The sequence below is a fragment of the Emydura macquarii genome, unplaced genomic scaffold, assembly GCF_026122565.2.
Source record: "Emydura macquarii macquarii isolate MOO-44397 ecotype Brisbane River unplaced genomic scaffold, CSIRO-AGI_Emac_v2 contig_2205, whole genome shotgun sequence".
NCBI lineage: Eukaryota > Metazoa > Chordata > Testudines > Chelidae > Emydura > Emydura macquarii.
This window is the reverse complement of record NW_027132342.1, coordinates 12,541,732-12,557,413: the sequence shown is the minus strand read 5'-3', so window position 1 is coordinate 12,557,413 and position 15,682 is coordinate 12,541,732. Positions and strand designations below refer to the sequence as shown.

Genomic DNA, 15,682 nt, shown 5'->3' with positions numbered 1-15,682 from the left:
GAGATGAATCTCCCTTCTAATGTTCCTCCTTCCTTCTGTTGGTGAACAATTCAGTACCCTCCAGCTGAAGGATTTGTAAGCTTTGCACAGTCTCTCAGATACTTGACAAAACTCCCCAAATCAGGGGCTTATTCCACCCTTTCTTCTTACTAACCAGCTTTTCCATTTCCAGGTCCCGGAAAAGCAGAAGTATTTAGTCCCTGCTTCGTTCCCTACAGAGAACTCCATTAGCTCTCCCCTTCATTCTTGGGCTTGGTTCTTATTTGCAGACTTTTGAGTAGTTAAGAACATGGCCCTTGGTTCCACAGCTCAAATACACTCCAACACAGCCAAATACAATACATCAAAGGCACTATATCTCAACCTTAGTTAGCCAGAACTCCCTGCTACTCATTAAAGGACCAATGAAATTGATAACTGGAAGATTCTTCATGATCATCCAAGTTTATTCATGGTCACCCTTGCTGGGACCCCACCCCACCCAACCCTCCTGGTTACATCAGGGTAAGTAAATTTTTTTACAATCATGGGATTTAAAAACATGGTATCTTTAAATACTCAGACGCTCCCAGGGTTATCTGCTTCTCCCCTCTGTTCATAGACAATTTATTCAGATTCTCTGTTCCCTTGAAAGGGTTCTGTCCCCCTTCTTTAATTTCTTCTGGAATTCTCTTTTCTCTGTCACTTAGGGCCCAGTCCTGCTACTACTATGCAAATAATTCCAGTGAAGCCAATGGGAATGCTCATATGAGTAAATGCTACTTGCATAAGGGCTATCTGATCAGACCCCGAATTTGCCAGCCTCAGGATGGTCCCCATCCTTCCTGGCTCAGTTACACTCACTAAACTCCTAGCTGACCCTCCTACTTCAAACAAAACTTGCAACACAGACCCTTCACCCGAACTTTGCTTTCATCCACCTACCACTCAAAGAATAAAGCATTTATTTGACTCTTCTGCTCCCATATCTTAGGATTTTTTTTAAAGTCTGAATTACTGAAAACATCTATTATTGCCTGAACTGTAAGTACATAAAAGTCCAAATGCTGAATTCAGTTATATCCATGAAACTCTGGACTTACTCCAGTGAAGTCAGGGTCAAATTACGTAGGCCTTAATCGAACAAAACTCCCACTGAAATTAATCAAGGCTGACAGAATTTGGCCCAATGAATTTATTACAGATTTACCTCAGCATTACCAAAATGGTCCAGAATGTTTAACAAACAGGTAGTCTTGACCAAATGAGATTAACACAGTATACTTAACTGGCCCTAAACAGCCCAACCTGCTTGGCTGCCTCTGCCACAGAGAGAGAAGCTCCGCAGCTGTTCTTTCTGTGGGCCCCTTAGCCTTGGAACTTGCTCTGATCCTAATCCTGATCTGAAATTGTCCCAATTTAAAAAAAAAAAACAAAAAAAAACTCCCCCCCCAACTTTCTAAGCATATTGCAAGGCTCATTTATTTTCCTTAGCTGCCAGGTGCTGGGAGAACTCTGGTGAGAGACTGCAAAGAATTTAAACACATTCACAACTGCTAGGTTATGATTATCATATTTGTTTGTTATCAGTTGAAGAGGGTGTTACTGGAGTGGTCTATTATAACTTTTCAAAATGTGCCCAGTGGCAATGAGAGCAAAGGATGTGTGCAGTTTTTTATGGAGTGAGTGCATGAATCAAAATAAAATCAAAAGAATAGCTACCGAAGCATGACTGACACCACTCTAATGGCAGTGATGAGAAGTCCCACCTCTCTGATTTGTTAAAGCTAAATTCTGGCCTTGGACATGCTCATGTGGCTGCCTCAGAAAACAAAGGGAGCCTCATGGGCACATCTGAGGGTATTTGCCCCGACAGTCTTTAAATTAATGTTGCTAGAATTAGAAAGCCTCTTTATAAACACTGACAAGAAACCAAACGTGGACCATGTTGCATACCTTGCTCATAACCCAGAAGCCATTGTGATAAGGAAATCTAGACCCAACACCTAAGAATTCCAGGATTCCAATCCAAATGTGTACACACTTAAAACCACACACTTAAACACCAAGTGAAATGTTTAATAAAATAAAACAAAAGCAAGTCTCCAGCACCTCAGCAAGCTACTACAGTAGATGTTTGTTATATATCCATTCTTCTACTAAACTGATGGATACACATAATGAATCTTTCTTTCTCAGCTGCTCTAATAACATATACCTCAACTCATTCTACTCTAGTGAAAATAAACCCAGCCTCTCACTGATTCATTGCATTTGATCAATAACCTCCTACTTCTAATTTCACAGAAAACCAGTTCTACTTTATGGAATATATAACGAGTGATTACACACCAAATTATGTTTTTCTGAGCCCACAACATAGAGATTTCTCCACTACTTCTTTTTTGGGGGAAATTTCATGGGAAATGTAAAGAAAGGTAAAACAAAAATCAAGCAAGCTTGTCCCATTGCTCAAGAATATTTCTTCTAAGGAATCCATGAAAGACCAGCATAGAAACAGTTTTCAGATTTGATACTTCAGCAGACATAGTTCTGTGGAAAGTACACTTTTTCAGATGGTTCAATTGAACCCCTTGGATTAAGTAACAGTTCATGTAACTGACTGTGCAGACTATATTGAGTTTACTTTTGACTTAATCTATATATTTTAAAAATATCTTGAAATAGTTATTGGATGCATGGTCATTACATTTATAGATCATTACACAGGAAAGGCTGAGTTAATCTCTTTTGGCCAGAAACAGAACGCGGGGAAAAAACCAGGGGAAAAAAATTGTGTGTGTGATTGTTTTCCCAATACTCTTTACTATATTGAAACCTTCAGCATGCACAGGTGTGCAGTAAAGTGATGTATTGGACAAATCTACTGATGGTGAGGTTGTGAGTTCAGTGTGAAAGTACTGGGGCTGGGATTGAGTGTGACAATATGACTGGTTTTAGAGATGGTGTAAGTGGAAGGCATTGGAAAGGTGCTGAAGCTGAGAAGAGATGAGGAGTGCAAGTAGGTGCTCTTGCAAGATGTGGAGACCAAGACTGGAGGGAAACAGCACTGGTACATTATTCAAGCTCAATCTGCAATCCAAAGAAGCTGGATGTTTCTATTAAACAATCAGCAGTGACCGAGTTAATGTTGACCTTTACACTGCCATCTTTAGAATTCAGCGTTAATGCCATATTGAGATCAGTCAGTGAGAGCAGTTCACCTCTCCCACAGCTACTGTTCAGCCTATCTGCAGGCTCAGCAAGATATCACTAACACCCCGCTGCTTGTGGAAGTAAGCTAGTGTGGGATGGCAGGGTTGCTGATTCATGTCCACAGAGGTACTGTATGGACCACCACACCTTGCTGACACCCCATACCACACCTTTGCCTCATTTGTTTTGGGTTTCTCTGTGCCAGCCAGATCCATGGTTCTTTTGGGTACCTATTACCCAATTAAGTGCATAGTCTGAAGGAGCCCTACACAGCTTTAAATTCCACTTTGCTTGTGTGCTGTACATTGTCAAGAGCAGTATTATTCAGTGCAGTGGATTCAGCCCCAGCCACTCCCACATTTCAGGAGACTACTCCCCTCTTTTCATTCGATGTGATCAGCCTGAGCATGGAAAGGAGGAGGCGGGGAACCACACACACACAGTTTTTTTCCCAGCTTACAACAACTTGAGCTAGTTTCCTGCACAATGGAGAGAATGTTCAGGCCCTAGATCCCTTCTTTATTATGCAATGTGTTATCTTGAACAAAGCAGAAGACTCCTTTGAACGAGCACCGGAAGTGCCTGTCTACTCCAGCATACGTCTACACGCTACCAATACTACAATACCAGTAGGTTTGGAAGGATTAGATTTATCAGTAAATGTCAATAAACATCAATTCCACTGTACACATACAAACTGATAAATATTTCCATCGATGATAATAAAAATATACAGATGGGCAATGTAAGAAAAATGCTGCATAGTGTTTGATTTAAGGATATTTACTTTGTATATTTTTAAATGTGATGCAGTCATTTTGTATTTTATTGATGAAGCTTTAACTTTTTTAATCTCAATTTCTGTCATTAAATAGTTATAGTGTGACATCCACCCCATAATTTCCCACAACTGAAATTTTAAATGGATAAAATTCAAAAAATTGTTTAAAATAATCAATATTTGTCACAGTTTTTTTAAAAAGTGTTTTAAAATTCTGCTACACCTAAACATCAATATCAGAATGGACACAGATTACTTCTGTGAAAAACTATACAAAATGAAAAATGACATCATTTCCTGTTCTCAATACTTACTTCAAAACAGTTACTGAAGAGATGGTATTGTAAGGAGAATTAAGCAGCCTGCAAATATATTTATAGCAGTGACTTGCTCTGTGTGTGCGCGTGTGTGTGTGTATAAAAGACACCCTCTGAGAAGGGGGATTGAAAGACTTTTGGAGAAGTGTTATTTCTAATTTTCTCAACAACAAAACCCACCAATATACAACTAAAATTATACTGTTGCCCATCTCTCTTACACTTTGTTTATATTACTGTTTTAAACTTCTTTTCCTCCTAGGCCTTATCTACAGTAGAAAATAACTGGAATAGTTTTTATGGTACAAACACCCTAGTGTGGAAGCAGTTACATCAGTACATAGGTGCTTCCCCATATGAGAAGGGGAGTAACTATACTGGTCTGAGTGATGTATATACTAATACCTGTGCCCACGCTAGGTCTTCTACCAGCATAAATATTTCAGTAAAAAAAAAATTCACATACACATCCCATTTCAAACAGAACAGTTATATTGCTTTCAACTGGAGAGCAGGCCTTAGTGTTTCTCTCCATCTTTCTGTCTTCCAATCCCACCCATTAGTCTTCTGGCATCCTCCTTTTTCACATCTTGTATTCTTTAGCCCATGCCCCACTGCATTTCTCCCTCCGGCAAGAAAAGGGGACAGAATGGAACCATGCAGTAATCCACAAGTTAGACAAAGCTCCCCACAAAGGCTATTGATCCTGCTTTCAATCAGCTTCAGGTGGTCACCAAACAGCAACACATCCTTTTCTCAGGGAATGAGCGTGTGGCCTCTACAGTGCTCCCAGCCCTTCCTGACATAGCAAACCATTTGGTTGTGATTCCTGAAGCGTTGCCACTAACCACTAAGCCAAACACTCTCATCTCACCAATCTCATAAATAACCTCCCTCTGTTTGTGCAGCTCACACTCTCACATCCTTGGCTGATGCCTCTTGTCCCTCTATTTCTGTGTCTTGCCCCCTCCTTCCCTGCTGCCAGGATTGCATCCATGCTGTGTTTGCTGTACACAGCTTTCCCCAGGGTGCTAGCAACAGCAGAATAGAACTGAACAATCCTAAGCAGTTTCACACTACTATTCCCACTGGCCCAGAGAGGGAACAATGCTGTGCAGCAGCAAAACAGGCACAATCCTCCACTGCTGCAGGAGTGAGGAGAGGCTCTTCTCCCTCCTCATTTCTATGGAATCACTTGTGTTGCTCCATCACACACAGCTTCCCACCCAGTTCAGCACAGTGAAACTGCTGATTGGCACATCTGTTTCACTCTGCTGCTGTCCTGTCAACCCCACTGGATAAATTCTATATGCAGCAGCAGAAGCAGAGGTATGCCCTTCTAGACATGGCAGTGGAATTTTACACACATAGCTGTTGATAAGAGGACATAAGAAAAGTCGGGGTCATACATTATCACACTATAGATTTCAATCTCTCAATAGGGAACTGAAGCAGAAGGAAATATATGGGTGAGGAAAGGTAACAGGACACTGCCTGAAACAAGGAGTATAAGTGAGTCCAAAAGACACTCAGGTTTTTTCCTAGCAAATGAGGAGGAGACTATAGCATAGTGAAAAACTAGATTGGTGGAATTGGAATGAAAAAGAAAAAGGGGGGGAAAAAGAAAAGGTATGTTAGTCAAGACTAGCCTTTATCTGTCCCTAAATAGTCTCATGTCATATTGGATGGCAGCTCAACCAAAATTTCAAATTTATTTTTACAATGCACCTACAACCCTAATATCTTGAACGACATAGCAATATGACAGAGACAACAAGAAATGGATATAAAGCATTTACAATTAAGCCAGAGGATAAACCTATTTATACAACAATTTTAAGTTTTAACAGATCTAATTAAACTAGACAAGTTTACTATTGTATGTGATCTGCTTTGCAGTCTCCAAGGTTTGCCTTGATTAGGAAAAGAGATCAAGGTTAGATTGGAGTTAGTTAACACACATTAGCCAATCTCAACCTAACCCCAGTTTTTCTTCTAATTGTTGTGTCTTTGCTCTCGACATAACATTAAGACTATAAAGAAGCCACATAAACACACTTGGGTTCCAAATAACTGCATTTAGTAACTATAAGCAAACAAGGCTTAGCTACATGTTATATATCTTGCACACACACTGTGCATACACATATTTCATAAACATTATTGCTCTGGTAGCATCTAGTGACTTCTGCAAGAAAAGACAAGGAGGCCCACTAGAGGGCTTCCAAACTACTACCCAATCCCTATATACTATAGTATGGACTCAGGTTAATACCAATCCTCAATTTAGTCCAGATGGAGCCTCGACAATACTGGGCTACTTTTACCCCTCCCTTGGAATTTCCTTTGAAAATGGAACATACAGTCCTTTGGTTTCCTACATTGCACAGTAAGTGCCTGATCCAAGGCCATCAAAATCAGTGAGAGCTTTTCCACTGACTTCAGAGGGTTTTGGATCTGGTCATAAAAGCAGTTACTTAGTTAATGACAAAGAAAGAAAGACTAGCATAAATACACAGGTGACTTTTTACCATCTTTTACCAAATCTTCAATTTTTCTTCCCACTGTGCCAAGGAAAATAAGCATGTGTGTGCATACCATGAAGTACAAAATGTGCAATGTTTGAACGGAACTTTTTAACTTGCGTACCAACAAAATTGCAAAACCCAGACAAACTTTTAATTTTCATTCAGCCATTAAATTAAAACCTCTAGCTGTCCGGAAAAAATACTGAATAATTCTGAGATAATTTGTTTGCTATATAGAACTTGGAATGAACTCAGCTGCAGTTGCACAGGGCAGTATATATGTACCCCAATGGTTCTCTTGTAGAAACTGCAGAGTTCCATTTTGTCACCCCTTTTGCAAAATATATGTATATGAGGCCTGTGGGAGAGTTAGTGAGGAGACTACAATGTAGTCTACCTCTCCATCATGTCTCATCCAGCAAGGTCCTGCACTGAATGACCAGTGTGTAAGATCAGGGCGTGGGTGAAGGTATCTGGCAGAGCTCAATCCAGACACGGCTGAGGTAATGCTAGTAGGTGGGAGGAAACAACTGGAAGAACTGGTAAGGACTATATCAGCCTCCCTGACTCAAGGAGTGTGACCACCATTGGTAGAAGGTTATTTTGTAACACAGATCTTGTTAGATCCTCAGCACCTCCTGCTATGACTAAAAATACTGGGCTGGATCCTCATGTGTGGCAAGTAAACACGGGGCACAGCTGACTAGAAGATGCCATGAAAGAGTCATTTGTGTCTGTCCAATCCTGAGGTCACTTTTCCACCACCCTCATACTCCCTACAGTATAGAACAGCCTCATCACTGGCAACCGTTTCATACTCAGATGCCGACTTTGATACCCAAGCAAGCTTCTTGCAAGAAGAAACATTGTGCTCTGCAATCTTCGCTGGTTAGCCATTTAGTTTCCAAGTGGAATTTAAGATGTTGACTTTAACCTATAAATCCCTAAATGATTTGAGACCTGCCCACCAGAGAGACTTTCTCCCTCCTTGGATGAAACTGCCACAGTTGCAATCAGCAAAGGCACTAAGTCTGGAGTCCCCCAATTCACATGGCTTGGGCCTGTTGGCAGAGTGTTCTCCATAAGGGGTCCTTTACTCTGGAATTATCGTCCATCAGGGTCTGGTGAACCAGTCTATGAATTTGTAACTCTCACTTAGATCAATGCATGTGTCTGTTGCCACTGACAATGTAATTGGGACCCTGATATGTGAACCATCTGAACACACAATATTAATACATTATCTCTGGGCATTTGGAAAGGGTAGATTGGGAGAGTGGGGAAAGCATTCTTAGATATCCAACTATTGTTATGATTGTGATTCGAGTGGCAAGTACAGAGGAAGGATGGTCTTCTGGTTATGCCATTGAACAGGAACCAAGGCATGTGGCTTCAGAAGTTCTTGGCTCCTACCATAGGTGTGCTGTACAACTTTGGACAAATTACTGTGGATGTCTCTGGGCCTCAATTCCACATCTGTGAAACAGAGATCATATTTCTCTTCCTTATAGAAGTGTTGTAAGGATAAATTCATGAATGACAGAGACACTCAAATACTACGGTGATGGGAGCTATATCATTAAATAAACTAAAATCTTCCATGGTGAGGGAGGAAAATGTAATCATTTTAGCATTTAGAATGGTCTGTTTTAATTATTGTGAAAATGCTCAAAGCACATAGTGAGCCCTTGCAATAAATCAGGAGGAGTACAAAAGAACAGCACCAGTGTATAGAGACAATCAGAAAGGCTAAGGCACAAAATTAGTTACAACTAGCAAGGGACATAAAAAGCAATAAAAGGAGGTCACATAAATACATTAGGAGCAAAAGAAAGACGAAGGAAAGTGTAGGTTCTCTATTTAGCAGGGAAGGAAATCTAATAACTGGTTTAATCCCTATTTTGCTTCAGTCTTCACTAAAAAGGTTAGTGATACCTGATCACCATATATTCAATACAATTACTATTAACAACAAAGGAGAAGGAATGCAAACCAAAATAGGGACAGAGATTAAAGAATATTTAGAAAAGTTAGATGTGTTCAAGTCAGTGGGGCCTGATTAAATTCATCCTGGGAATTTAAGGAACTAGCTGAAGCAATCGCAGAACCGTTAGCAGTTATCTTTGAGCACTCATAGAGAATGAGTGAGGCCCCAGAAGATTAGAGAAGGGCAGAGGTAGTGCCTATCTTTAAAAAGGGAAACAAAGAGGATCTGGGGAATTTTAGACTAATCAGACTAACTTCAATACCTGGATGGATACTGAAACAAATAATTAAACAATCAATTTGTAAGTACCTAAAGGATAATAGGGTTATAAGGAATAACCAGCTTGGATTTGTCATGAACAAATCATGCCAAACCAACCCAGTTTCCTTCTTCGATGGAGTTACTAGCTTAGTGGATGGGGGGAAGCAGTAGACATGATATATTTTTATTATAGTAAGGCTTTTGACACAGTTACACAGGACATTCTCATAAGCAAACTAGAGAAATATGGCCTAAATTAAATTACTATAAGGTGAGTGCAAATATGGTTGAAAGACTGTACTCAAAGAGTATTTATCAATGGTTCACTGTCAAACTGGGAGGGTGTATCTAATGGGGTCACAAAGGGGCCAGTCCTGAGTCCAATGCTATTCAATGTTTTAATTAATGACTTGGGTAATGGAGTGGAGAGTATGCTTACAAAATTTGGAGAACAGGATTAGAATTCAAAATGACATTGCAAATTAGAGAATTAGTCGGAAATCAACAAGATGAAATTTAATAAAGACAAATACAAAGTACTTAACTTAAAGTAGAAAAAAGCTAAATGCATAACTACAAAATTGGGAATAATTGGGTAGGAGTAAAACTGCTAACGGATCTGAGGGTTATAGTGGATCACAAATTGAATATGAGTCAATCATGTGATGCAGTTGTGAAAAAGGCAAATAGTCTGGGGGGTATTAATAGGAGTGTCATATGTAATACAAAGGAGGTCATTGTCCCACTCTACTTGGCACTAGGGAGACCTTAGGAAAGATGTGGATAAACTGGAGAGAGTCCAGAGTACAGCAACAAAAATGATAAAGGGTTTAGAAAACCTGACCTATGAGGAAAGGTTAAGACTAAACATGCCCAGTTTTTTTTTTTTTTTTTTTTGGGGGGGGGGGGGGAGAAAAAGGACGAGATCTGATAACAGTCTTCAAATATATTAAGGGCTCTTATAAAGAGGACAGTGATCGGTTTTTCTCCATGTCCACTGAAGATAGGACAAGTAGTAATGGGCCTAATCTGCAGCAAAGAAGATTTAGGTTAGATAGTAGGAAAAACTCAGTAATTATAAAGGTAGCTAAATTCTGAGACAGACTTCCAAGGGAAGTTGTAGAATCCCCATTATTGGAGGTTTTTAAAAACAGGTTGGACAAACAACTGTCAGGGATGATCTAGATTTATTTGGTCCTGACTCAGCACAGGAGGCTGGACTTGGCCTCTCCAGGTCCCTTCCAGGCCTACATTTCTATGATTCTATAAAAATAAAAGACATCCTGTATCACCATGGACCCCGATTCTGCATTCCTTGCACATTCAAAATCTCCACTAAATATAAAATAGTATATCAAACTGTAAATTATAAAACTATAACTGTCATTTACATGGAGAAGACTGAGATTCGGGGATGGAGCCTGGAGAAAGAGGCAAAGCAAGATGAACTAGTTGAGGTCTGATCCTAGCATCTTTACTCAGGCAAGATTCCCATTGATGGCAGAGAGTTTGGCTTGACTCTGGACTGAGCCACAAATGAGATAATGATAGGTAAAGAAACAAACAAAATGGAGATGAAAAACTCAAATCAAGTATCTGAAAAGGAGATGAATGACAGTCAAAATGAAATTCATTTAAATCCACAGAGGTGCTACAACAGGAGTTACAAAATGAAAGACTCACTACAGGTCTGTAGAGACCGCACTGCAATGCCAGAAATGAAAAACGGTGCCATCTGAAACATACAGGCACAATACTGTGACTAAAGGGAAAAACCATAGCTGTGACACCGTTAAACAGAACACATGCATGCACACACAAATGGTGTTAAAATAAAGCACAAGGATCAGGAGACAAGCCATTAATAGCAAAGAAATTCTGATTTAAGGCTAAATAAGCTCTTGGGGCAGATTCTCAGCTGGTGGATGTTGTTATAGCTCCATAATGGAAAGCTGACACAAATGGAGCCATGATAATTTACACCAGCCAGGAATCTACCCCCTTGTTTTGCCTCTGTATTGCATCCCTCTGGACCCTTTATGGGAGAAAGGGTGTTTCAAACCAGGTAATCAGACACAGAGCACTAGCTGGGCTACAGTAACTTAACTGGGTTAAATTATAGGCATAACAGAAGCCTTAACTCAGTTTCTTGTTTTCAATATTTTACAATCACAGCTGTATACATATTTTCCTTTAGGTCTGAGTCCACTAAACATACCATAGGATCCTTCCATTTTTCCTAAAGCTATGAATACACTTAGCTGACAATAGAAGAAATTTCAATTCCAGGGACTACGGCTTTATTAAATGAGAGCTAAACCATTCAAATGTTGGACACCTCCTAAAAAAAAAATAAATAAAAAATCCCCGGGAAGTTGATGCATCATGGTGTTGCATCTGTGTCAAGCTTTCGGTAAACAAGCAGCACCATGAATGAAATCTGTCCAGAAAGACTGCAGTTGAGCTCCTACCACGCAGTCTCTGGCCAAACCACTGCATATGAAATAAAGTTTTATTTCGTTTTCGAGTGTTCGGTTCCGCGCTTATACCATTTCCTGTGGAAAACTGAAGCTTTGAAGTGTGTGTATACAACTCTAGCTTCGCTGAAACCCAACCATTTTGAGAAGCCCCTACCAAAAAAATCAACCCCCAAAAACCCCAAACACACACACACACACACACACACGAGCAGCTCAATCCACCAATCAGTCGTGATGCCAGAACGTTCATTACGGATGTCAATGTAAATAATGCCCAAAGATGCCACCAACACCGGCCTCCCACCCTCACCCGTGTCTCCATTGTGCTGGCGACTGGCTGCAGCCGAGCCGCACGCATACACACGCTACAGTAGCGCGGAACCCACAAGAGAGCAACGTCGGACTGCCTAACAGCTTCTCCCCCTCCTCTGCCTGAGCTCGGCAGCGCATTTCTTGCAGTGCCGAAAGACCTGTTCCTCTTCCGCCCACACGCCTCTCGAGCCCCAGCTCCGTAGTACTGAAGCCTTAGGCATACCCCGCCACAGATACTTGCGGCGTGGCGCTCCATACCGATGGCTTGGGGGACTGAGTGGAAGGAACTGATGCACACCAAAGGCTCTTTCTAGCTCCGATTTACAGTCTGCTCATGTCCCACTAAAATTCCCTATTCAAGGTCAAAATGGTTTTACACCAGTGTACACGGGGTAAAAACCCATCGGACACAGCGTGGGAAACACCTCCACCTCCATAAGGCGCAGCAGGCGGGATGGGTTAATGACCAACAGCGTCCCCCACCTCCCCAGTGCGCAACCCTCCGCCGGGCGCACTTCTTCGGCTGGACTTGAGCCCCGCAGGGCCGAGGTCTCCTGCAAAGCGCAGGGCTCTGCGCTCATAGAAGCGCCGGGGGACTGGGTTCTCTACGCTCCCCACGGGCCTGATCCTGGGATGCGGACCATCGGCAGCTCCCACTCACTACTACAGGTGCTCAGCCCTTCACAACAGGGAAGTCCTGGCTTCCCGGATCAGCCTCCCCACTCCGGATGCGCAAAACTGCGGCTCCTAGGAGGGGGCCCGCGCGCTCCACGGGAGCGCAAAGTCGTGGGGGGGGGGGGCCCGGAGGGCAGCCAGAAAACCCGGCTCCAGCCAATGGATGCGAGTCGCAGGGGGGATTTGGGGTTGGTTGGCTGCAGCCGATACTTCACCCACATTTTTTAAAAGTGTCAAAATGCGCGACACTGGGGGTTGTGTCCCTGCCATACTCGCCACAGCCACGCAGCGGGCTCCCAGCGCAAGAAGAGGCCAGCCAAACTTTGAGGGGCGCAAGCAGGACCGAGGTGGCCGGGGGCACAGCCCTCCTCCCCCAGCACTGCAGGTGGGCAAAGGCTCTAGCCCTCCTCCCCCCCTCCCTCTGCACTGACACAGAGAGGGCTGCATACAAGGCCCACCCACCGGTCCCTGCCCCCACAGGTGGGCACATGGAGAGGGCAGCAGCCCCCTCCCCCCACACACAGGAGGGCACATGGGGAGGGGAGCAGTCCCCCCCCCCACACACACACACACACAGAGGAGGGGAGCAGCTGGGCACACGGGCAGGGCTGCAGTCCCGTCCCCCACACAGGAGGGGAGTAGCCCCGCCGTCGGGCCCAGCCCGGGCACTCACCGCTGGCATTCTTCCCGCAGATGAGGTGCTGGTAGGGCTGCAGCAAGCCCCACAGCTCCGCGTCGTTGTTGACCGTCTGCTCCAGAGACTCCACCGTCAACTTGGGCGCCTCGCCGCCGCCGCTCTCCTTGTCCTTCTCCGCGCCAGCAGCGGCGGCGGCGGCCGAGCCGGAGCCCCGGTTAGGGTGCGGATGGGCCGAAGCGCTGCCCCCCGCCATCACCCGCCCGTAGATGTCTCGGAAGAGGTTCTCCAGGCAGGCGGTCAGGTAGATGGCGGCGTGCTCGTGGATGCGCAAGGCCACCCGGCTGTCCACCATCCAGCGGTAGAACTTGCCCACCGAGAAGGTGAGCCCGCAGCGGGCGGATTTGCCCCGGCTGAAGCGGTCCCCGCCGCTGCTGCTCATGTTGTAGAGGGAGAGGGCGCTCAGGGCAGCCGCCGTGCAGTTGGCGGCCAGCGTCCAGTCCAGGACGATCTCCATGGCGCTCTGGATCTCGTACTTGGTGCATTTGGCAAACCGCAGGCTCAGCCGCTGAGCCTCCTTGGCGATCCTGATCAGCGCCCGGCTGACCAAGGTGGAGAGCTTGGCCAGGGCATCTCTGGCAGGGGTGGCTACCGGCCCTCGGGGCTCTTTGTGCTGCGGCAGGAGCAGAGCCTCCACCTCTTCCAGACTCCAGGGCACCTCCTCAAGGTCAGGCAGCAGCCTGGAGCACTGCTGCCCCGAGCAGTCCAGCACCTCGGAGTCTTCCACCAGGACAGTGTTGACAGTGTCAAAGCTGTTGTGCCTACTGTGCATGGAGTCAGTTAGATGCTGCCAGCAGTTTCCTCCATAGGGGTAAGCCGGGTGGGAATCCGAACAGCACAGGGACAAGTTGGAGGACCGGACTGAGTCTGCAGCACCACCATAACCAGAATCCAGGGTCAAATCTTCCAGCGTCCTCACCACGGTCTTACCTCGCCTTGCCATAGCTGCACTTCATGCTGCACCCGCAGGAAACCAGAGGGGGGGGGGGCCTGGAAACACTAGACTGAGCCCGCTCTCTACTTCGCCCTGCCTTCCAAAGCCTCTGCCTGCACGCCCGGATCGGCTCCACGGAGGGACTCGGCCGCCCGCCCGCACCCAGCTGGGCGGCAGAAGAACGCCGCAAAAATAAAAGTGTTTGAACGTTCCCTTCTCCCCGCCGCCAGCAGCAGCAGCAGCAGCAGCAGCACCGCCGCCAGCCTCCCTCCCTCGCCGCTCGCGGAGCTCCGCACTGTGACTGCACTAGCAGCAGCAGCAGTCAGCTCCTATACCGCAAAACCCGGCCAGCCGGCCGAAGACCCGAGTGGGAGAAGAGGAGGCGGACTTATGTAAAACAGCTCGGGAGCAAGCCAATAGGATCGAAATATGCAAATTATATCGCCACCTTTCCCCCCCCCCTTCCAACGGCAGGAAGTGGAGGGAGTCGAGCTTCACTCTATGGAATTCATGGAGAATCAAGACCCAGAGCACAGACCCCAGGCAATTCTCACAGCTCTGGGCCTGTGGATTGGGTGCAGAAGGGGTGTTTTTCGTCTCTTTGTGGTGATTTGTGTCTGTTGAACTTCTCTTTTGAAAAGGAACCCAGAGGATCCAAAGAGAGAGTCTCCAAACCAGAGGAGTGGAAACTCCAAGACTATGCAGTGATTTGTGGTGTTAAGAATAGCCTAAATCCCAGGCTTGTGTGTTCTTAGCAGGTAGCAGAAATTAGATACCATCCTAAAACAGCTCTAGCAGCTGCGAATTCTTGTAAGAGTATATTCTGCTCCAGTAGTTCCCTGCATACCAACACTGATCCTTCAGTTTTTTGTGACTGCACCTATGCCAGTGAGCTGCCTACCCTCCCATTTAATTACGGGTAAGCAACCCAAGAACCATTACAGGTTAGGGCATGCACAGCTGAATGTGGCCTGATGTGAGAGAAACATACCTGACTACAGTGGGAAATTGTAATGCCTGATATTTTCCTCTCAGCTGATCACAGAATCCCCTTGTAAGTTTTTTCCCAGTCATTAAAAACATTTTTTCTTTAAAATTAAGGAATAGATCATTTAAGTAAATCTAGACAACTGCTCAGTTCAGGAACTACCCTGTTTGGCTCTTGCCCAGGCAGGATACACCTCTCTATTCTTCCTTTGTTTTAGTCAATGTCACTTTTATGCTTGTCGTGCCTTTCAGGCATGGCAGTTTCAGCACCCATGGTGGAGGCACAACTGAGAACTAAGATTTTGGACGTAGTTCTGAGAAGTTCCCCTAAAGCTCAAGGCTCAGGCCAAAAATCCGAGGTCGGGCAGATATGAATAGAGCTGGCGCTAGGCATAAGCAGACTAAGCAATTGCTTAAGGCCCTGAGCAGTTCAAGGGAGCCCCTTATTCACTCTTCATTATGCGTTGTGTGGGGGAGGTCAGGTCCCCAAAAATATTCCTGCTTAGGACCCCCAAATGGGCTAGCATCGTC

General features: G+C 44.6%; 1 protein-coding gene across 3 annotated transcripts in view; it reads right to left on the bottom strand.

Moving 5' to 3' along the window:
• ABTB3 (ankyrin repeat and BTB domain containing 3) overlaps positions 1 to 14,496 on the bottom strand; it is a 244,069-nt gene extending 229,573 nt beyond the window's left edge. For all 3 annotated transcript variants that reach the window (XM_067559382.1, XM_067559383.1, XM_067559384.1), the window contains exon 1: positions 13,210 to 14,496. In XM_067559382.1, coding sequence (XP_067415483.1) covers positions 13,210 to 14,173 — 964 coding nt within the window. In that variant the 5' untranslated portion in view covers positions 14,174 to 14,496. The remainder of the gene's footprint in view (positions 1 to 13,209) is intronic.
• Between the last annotated feature and the right edge of the window lie 1,186 nt (positions 14,497 to 15,682).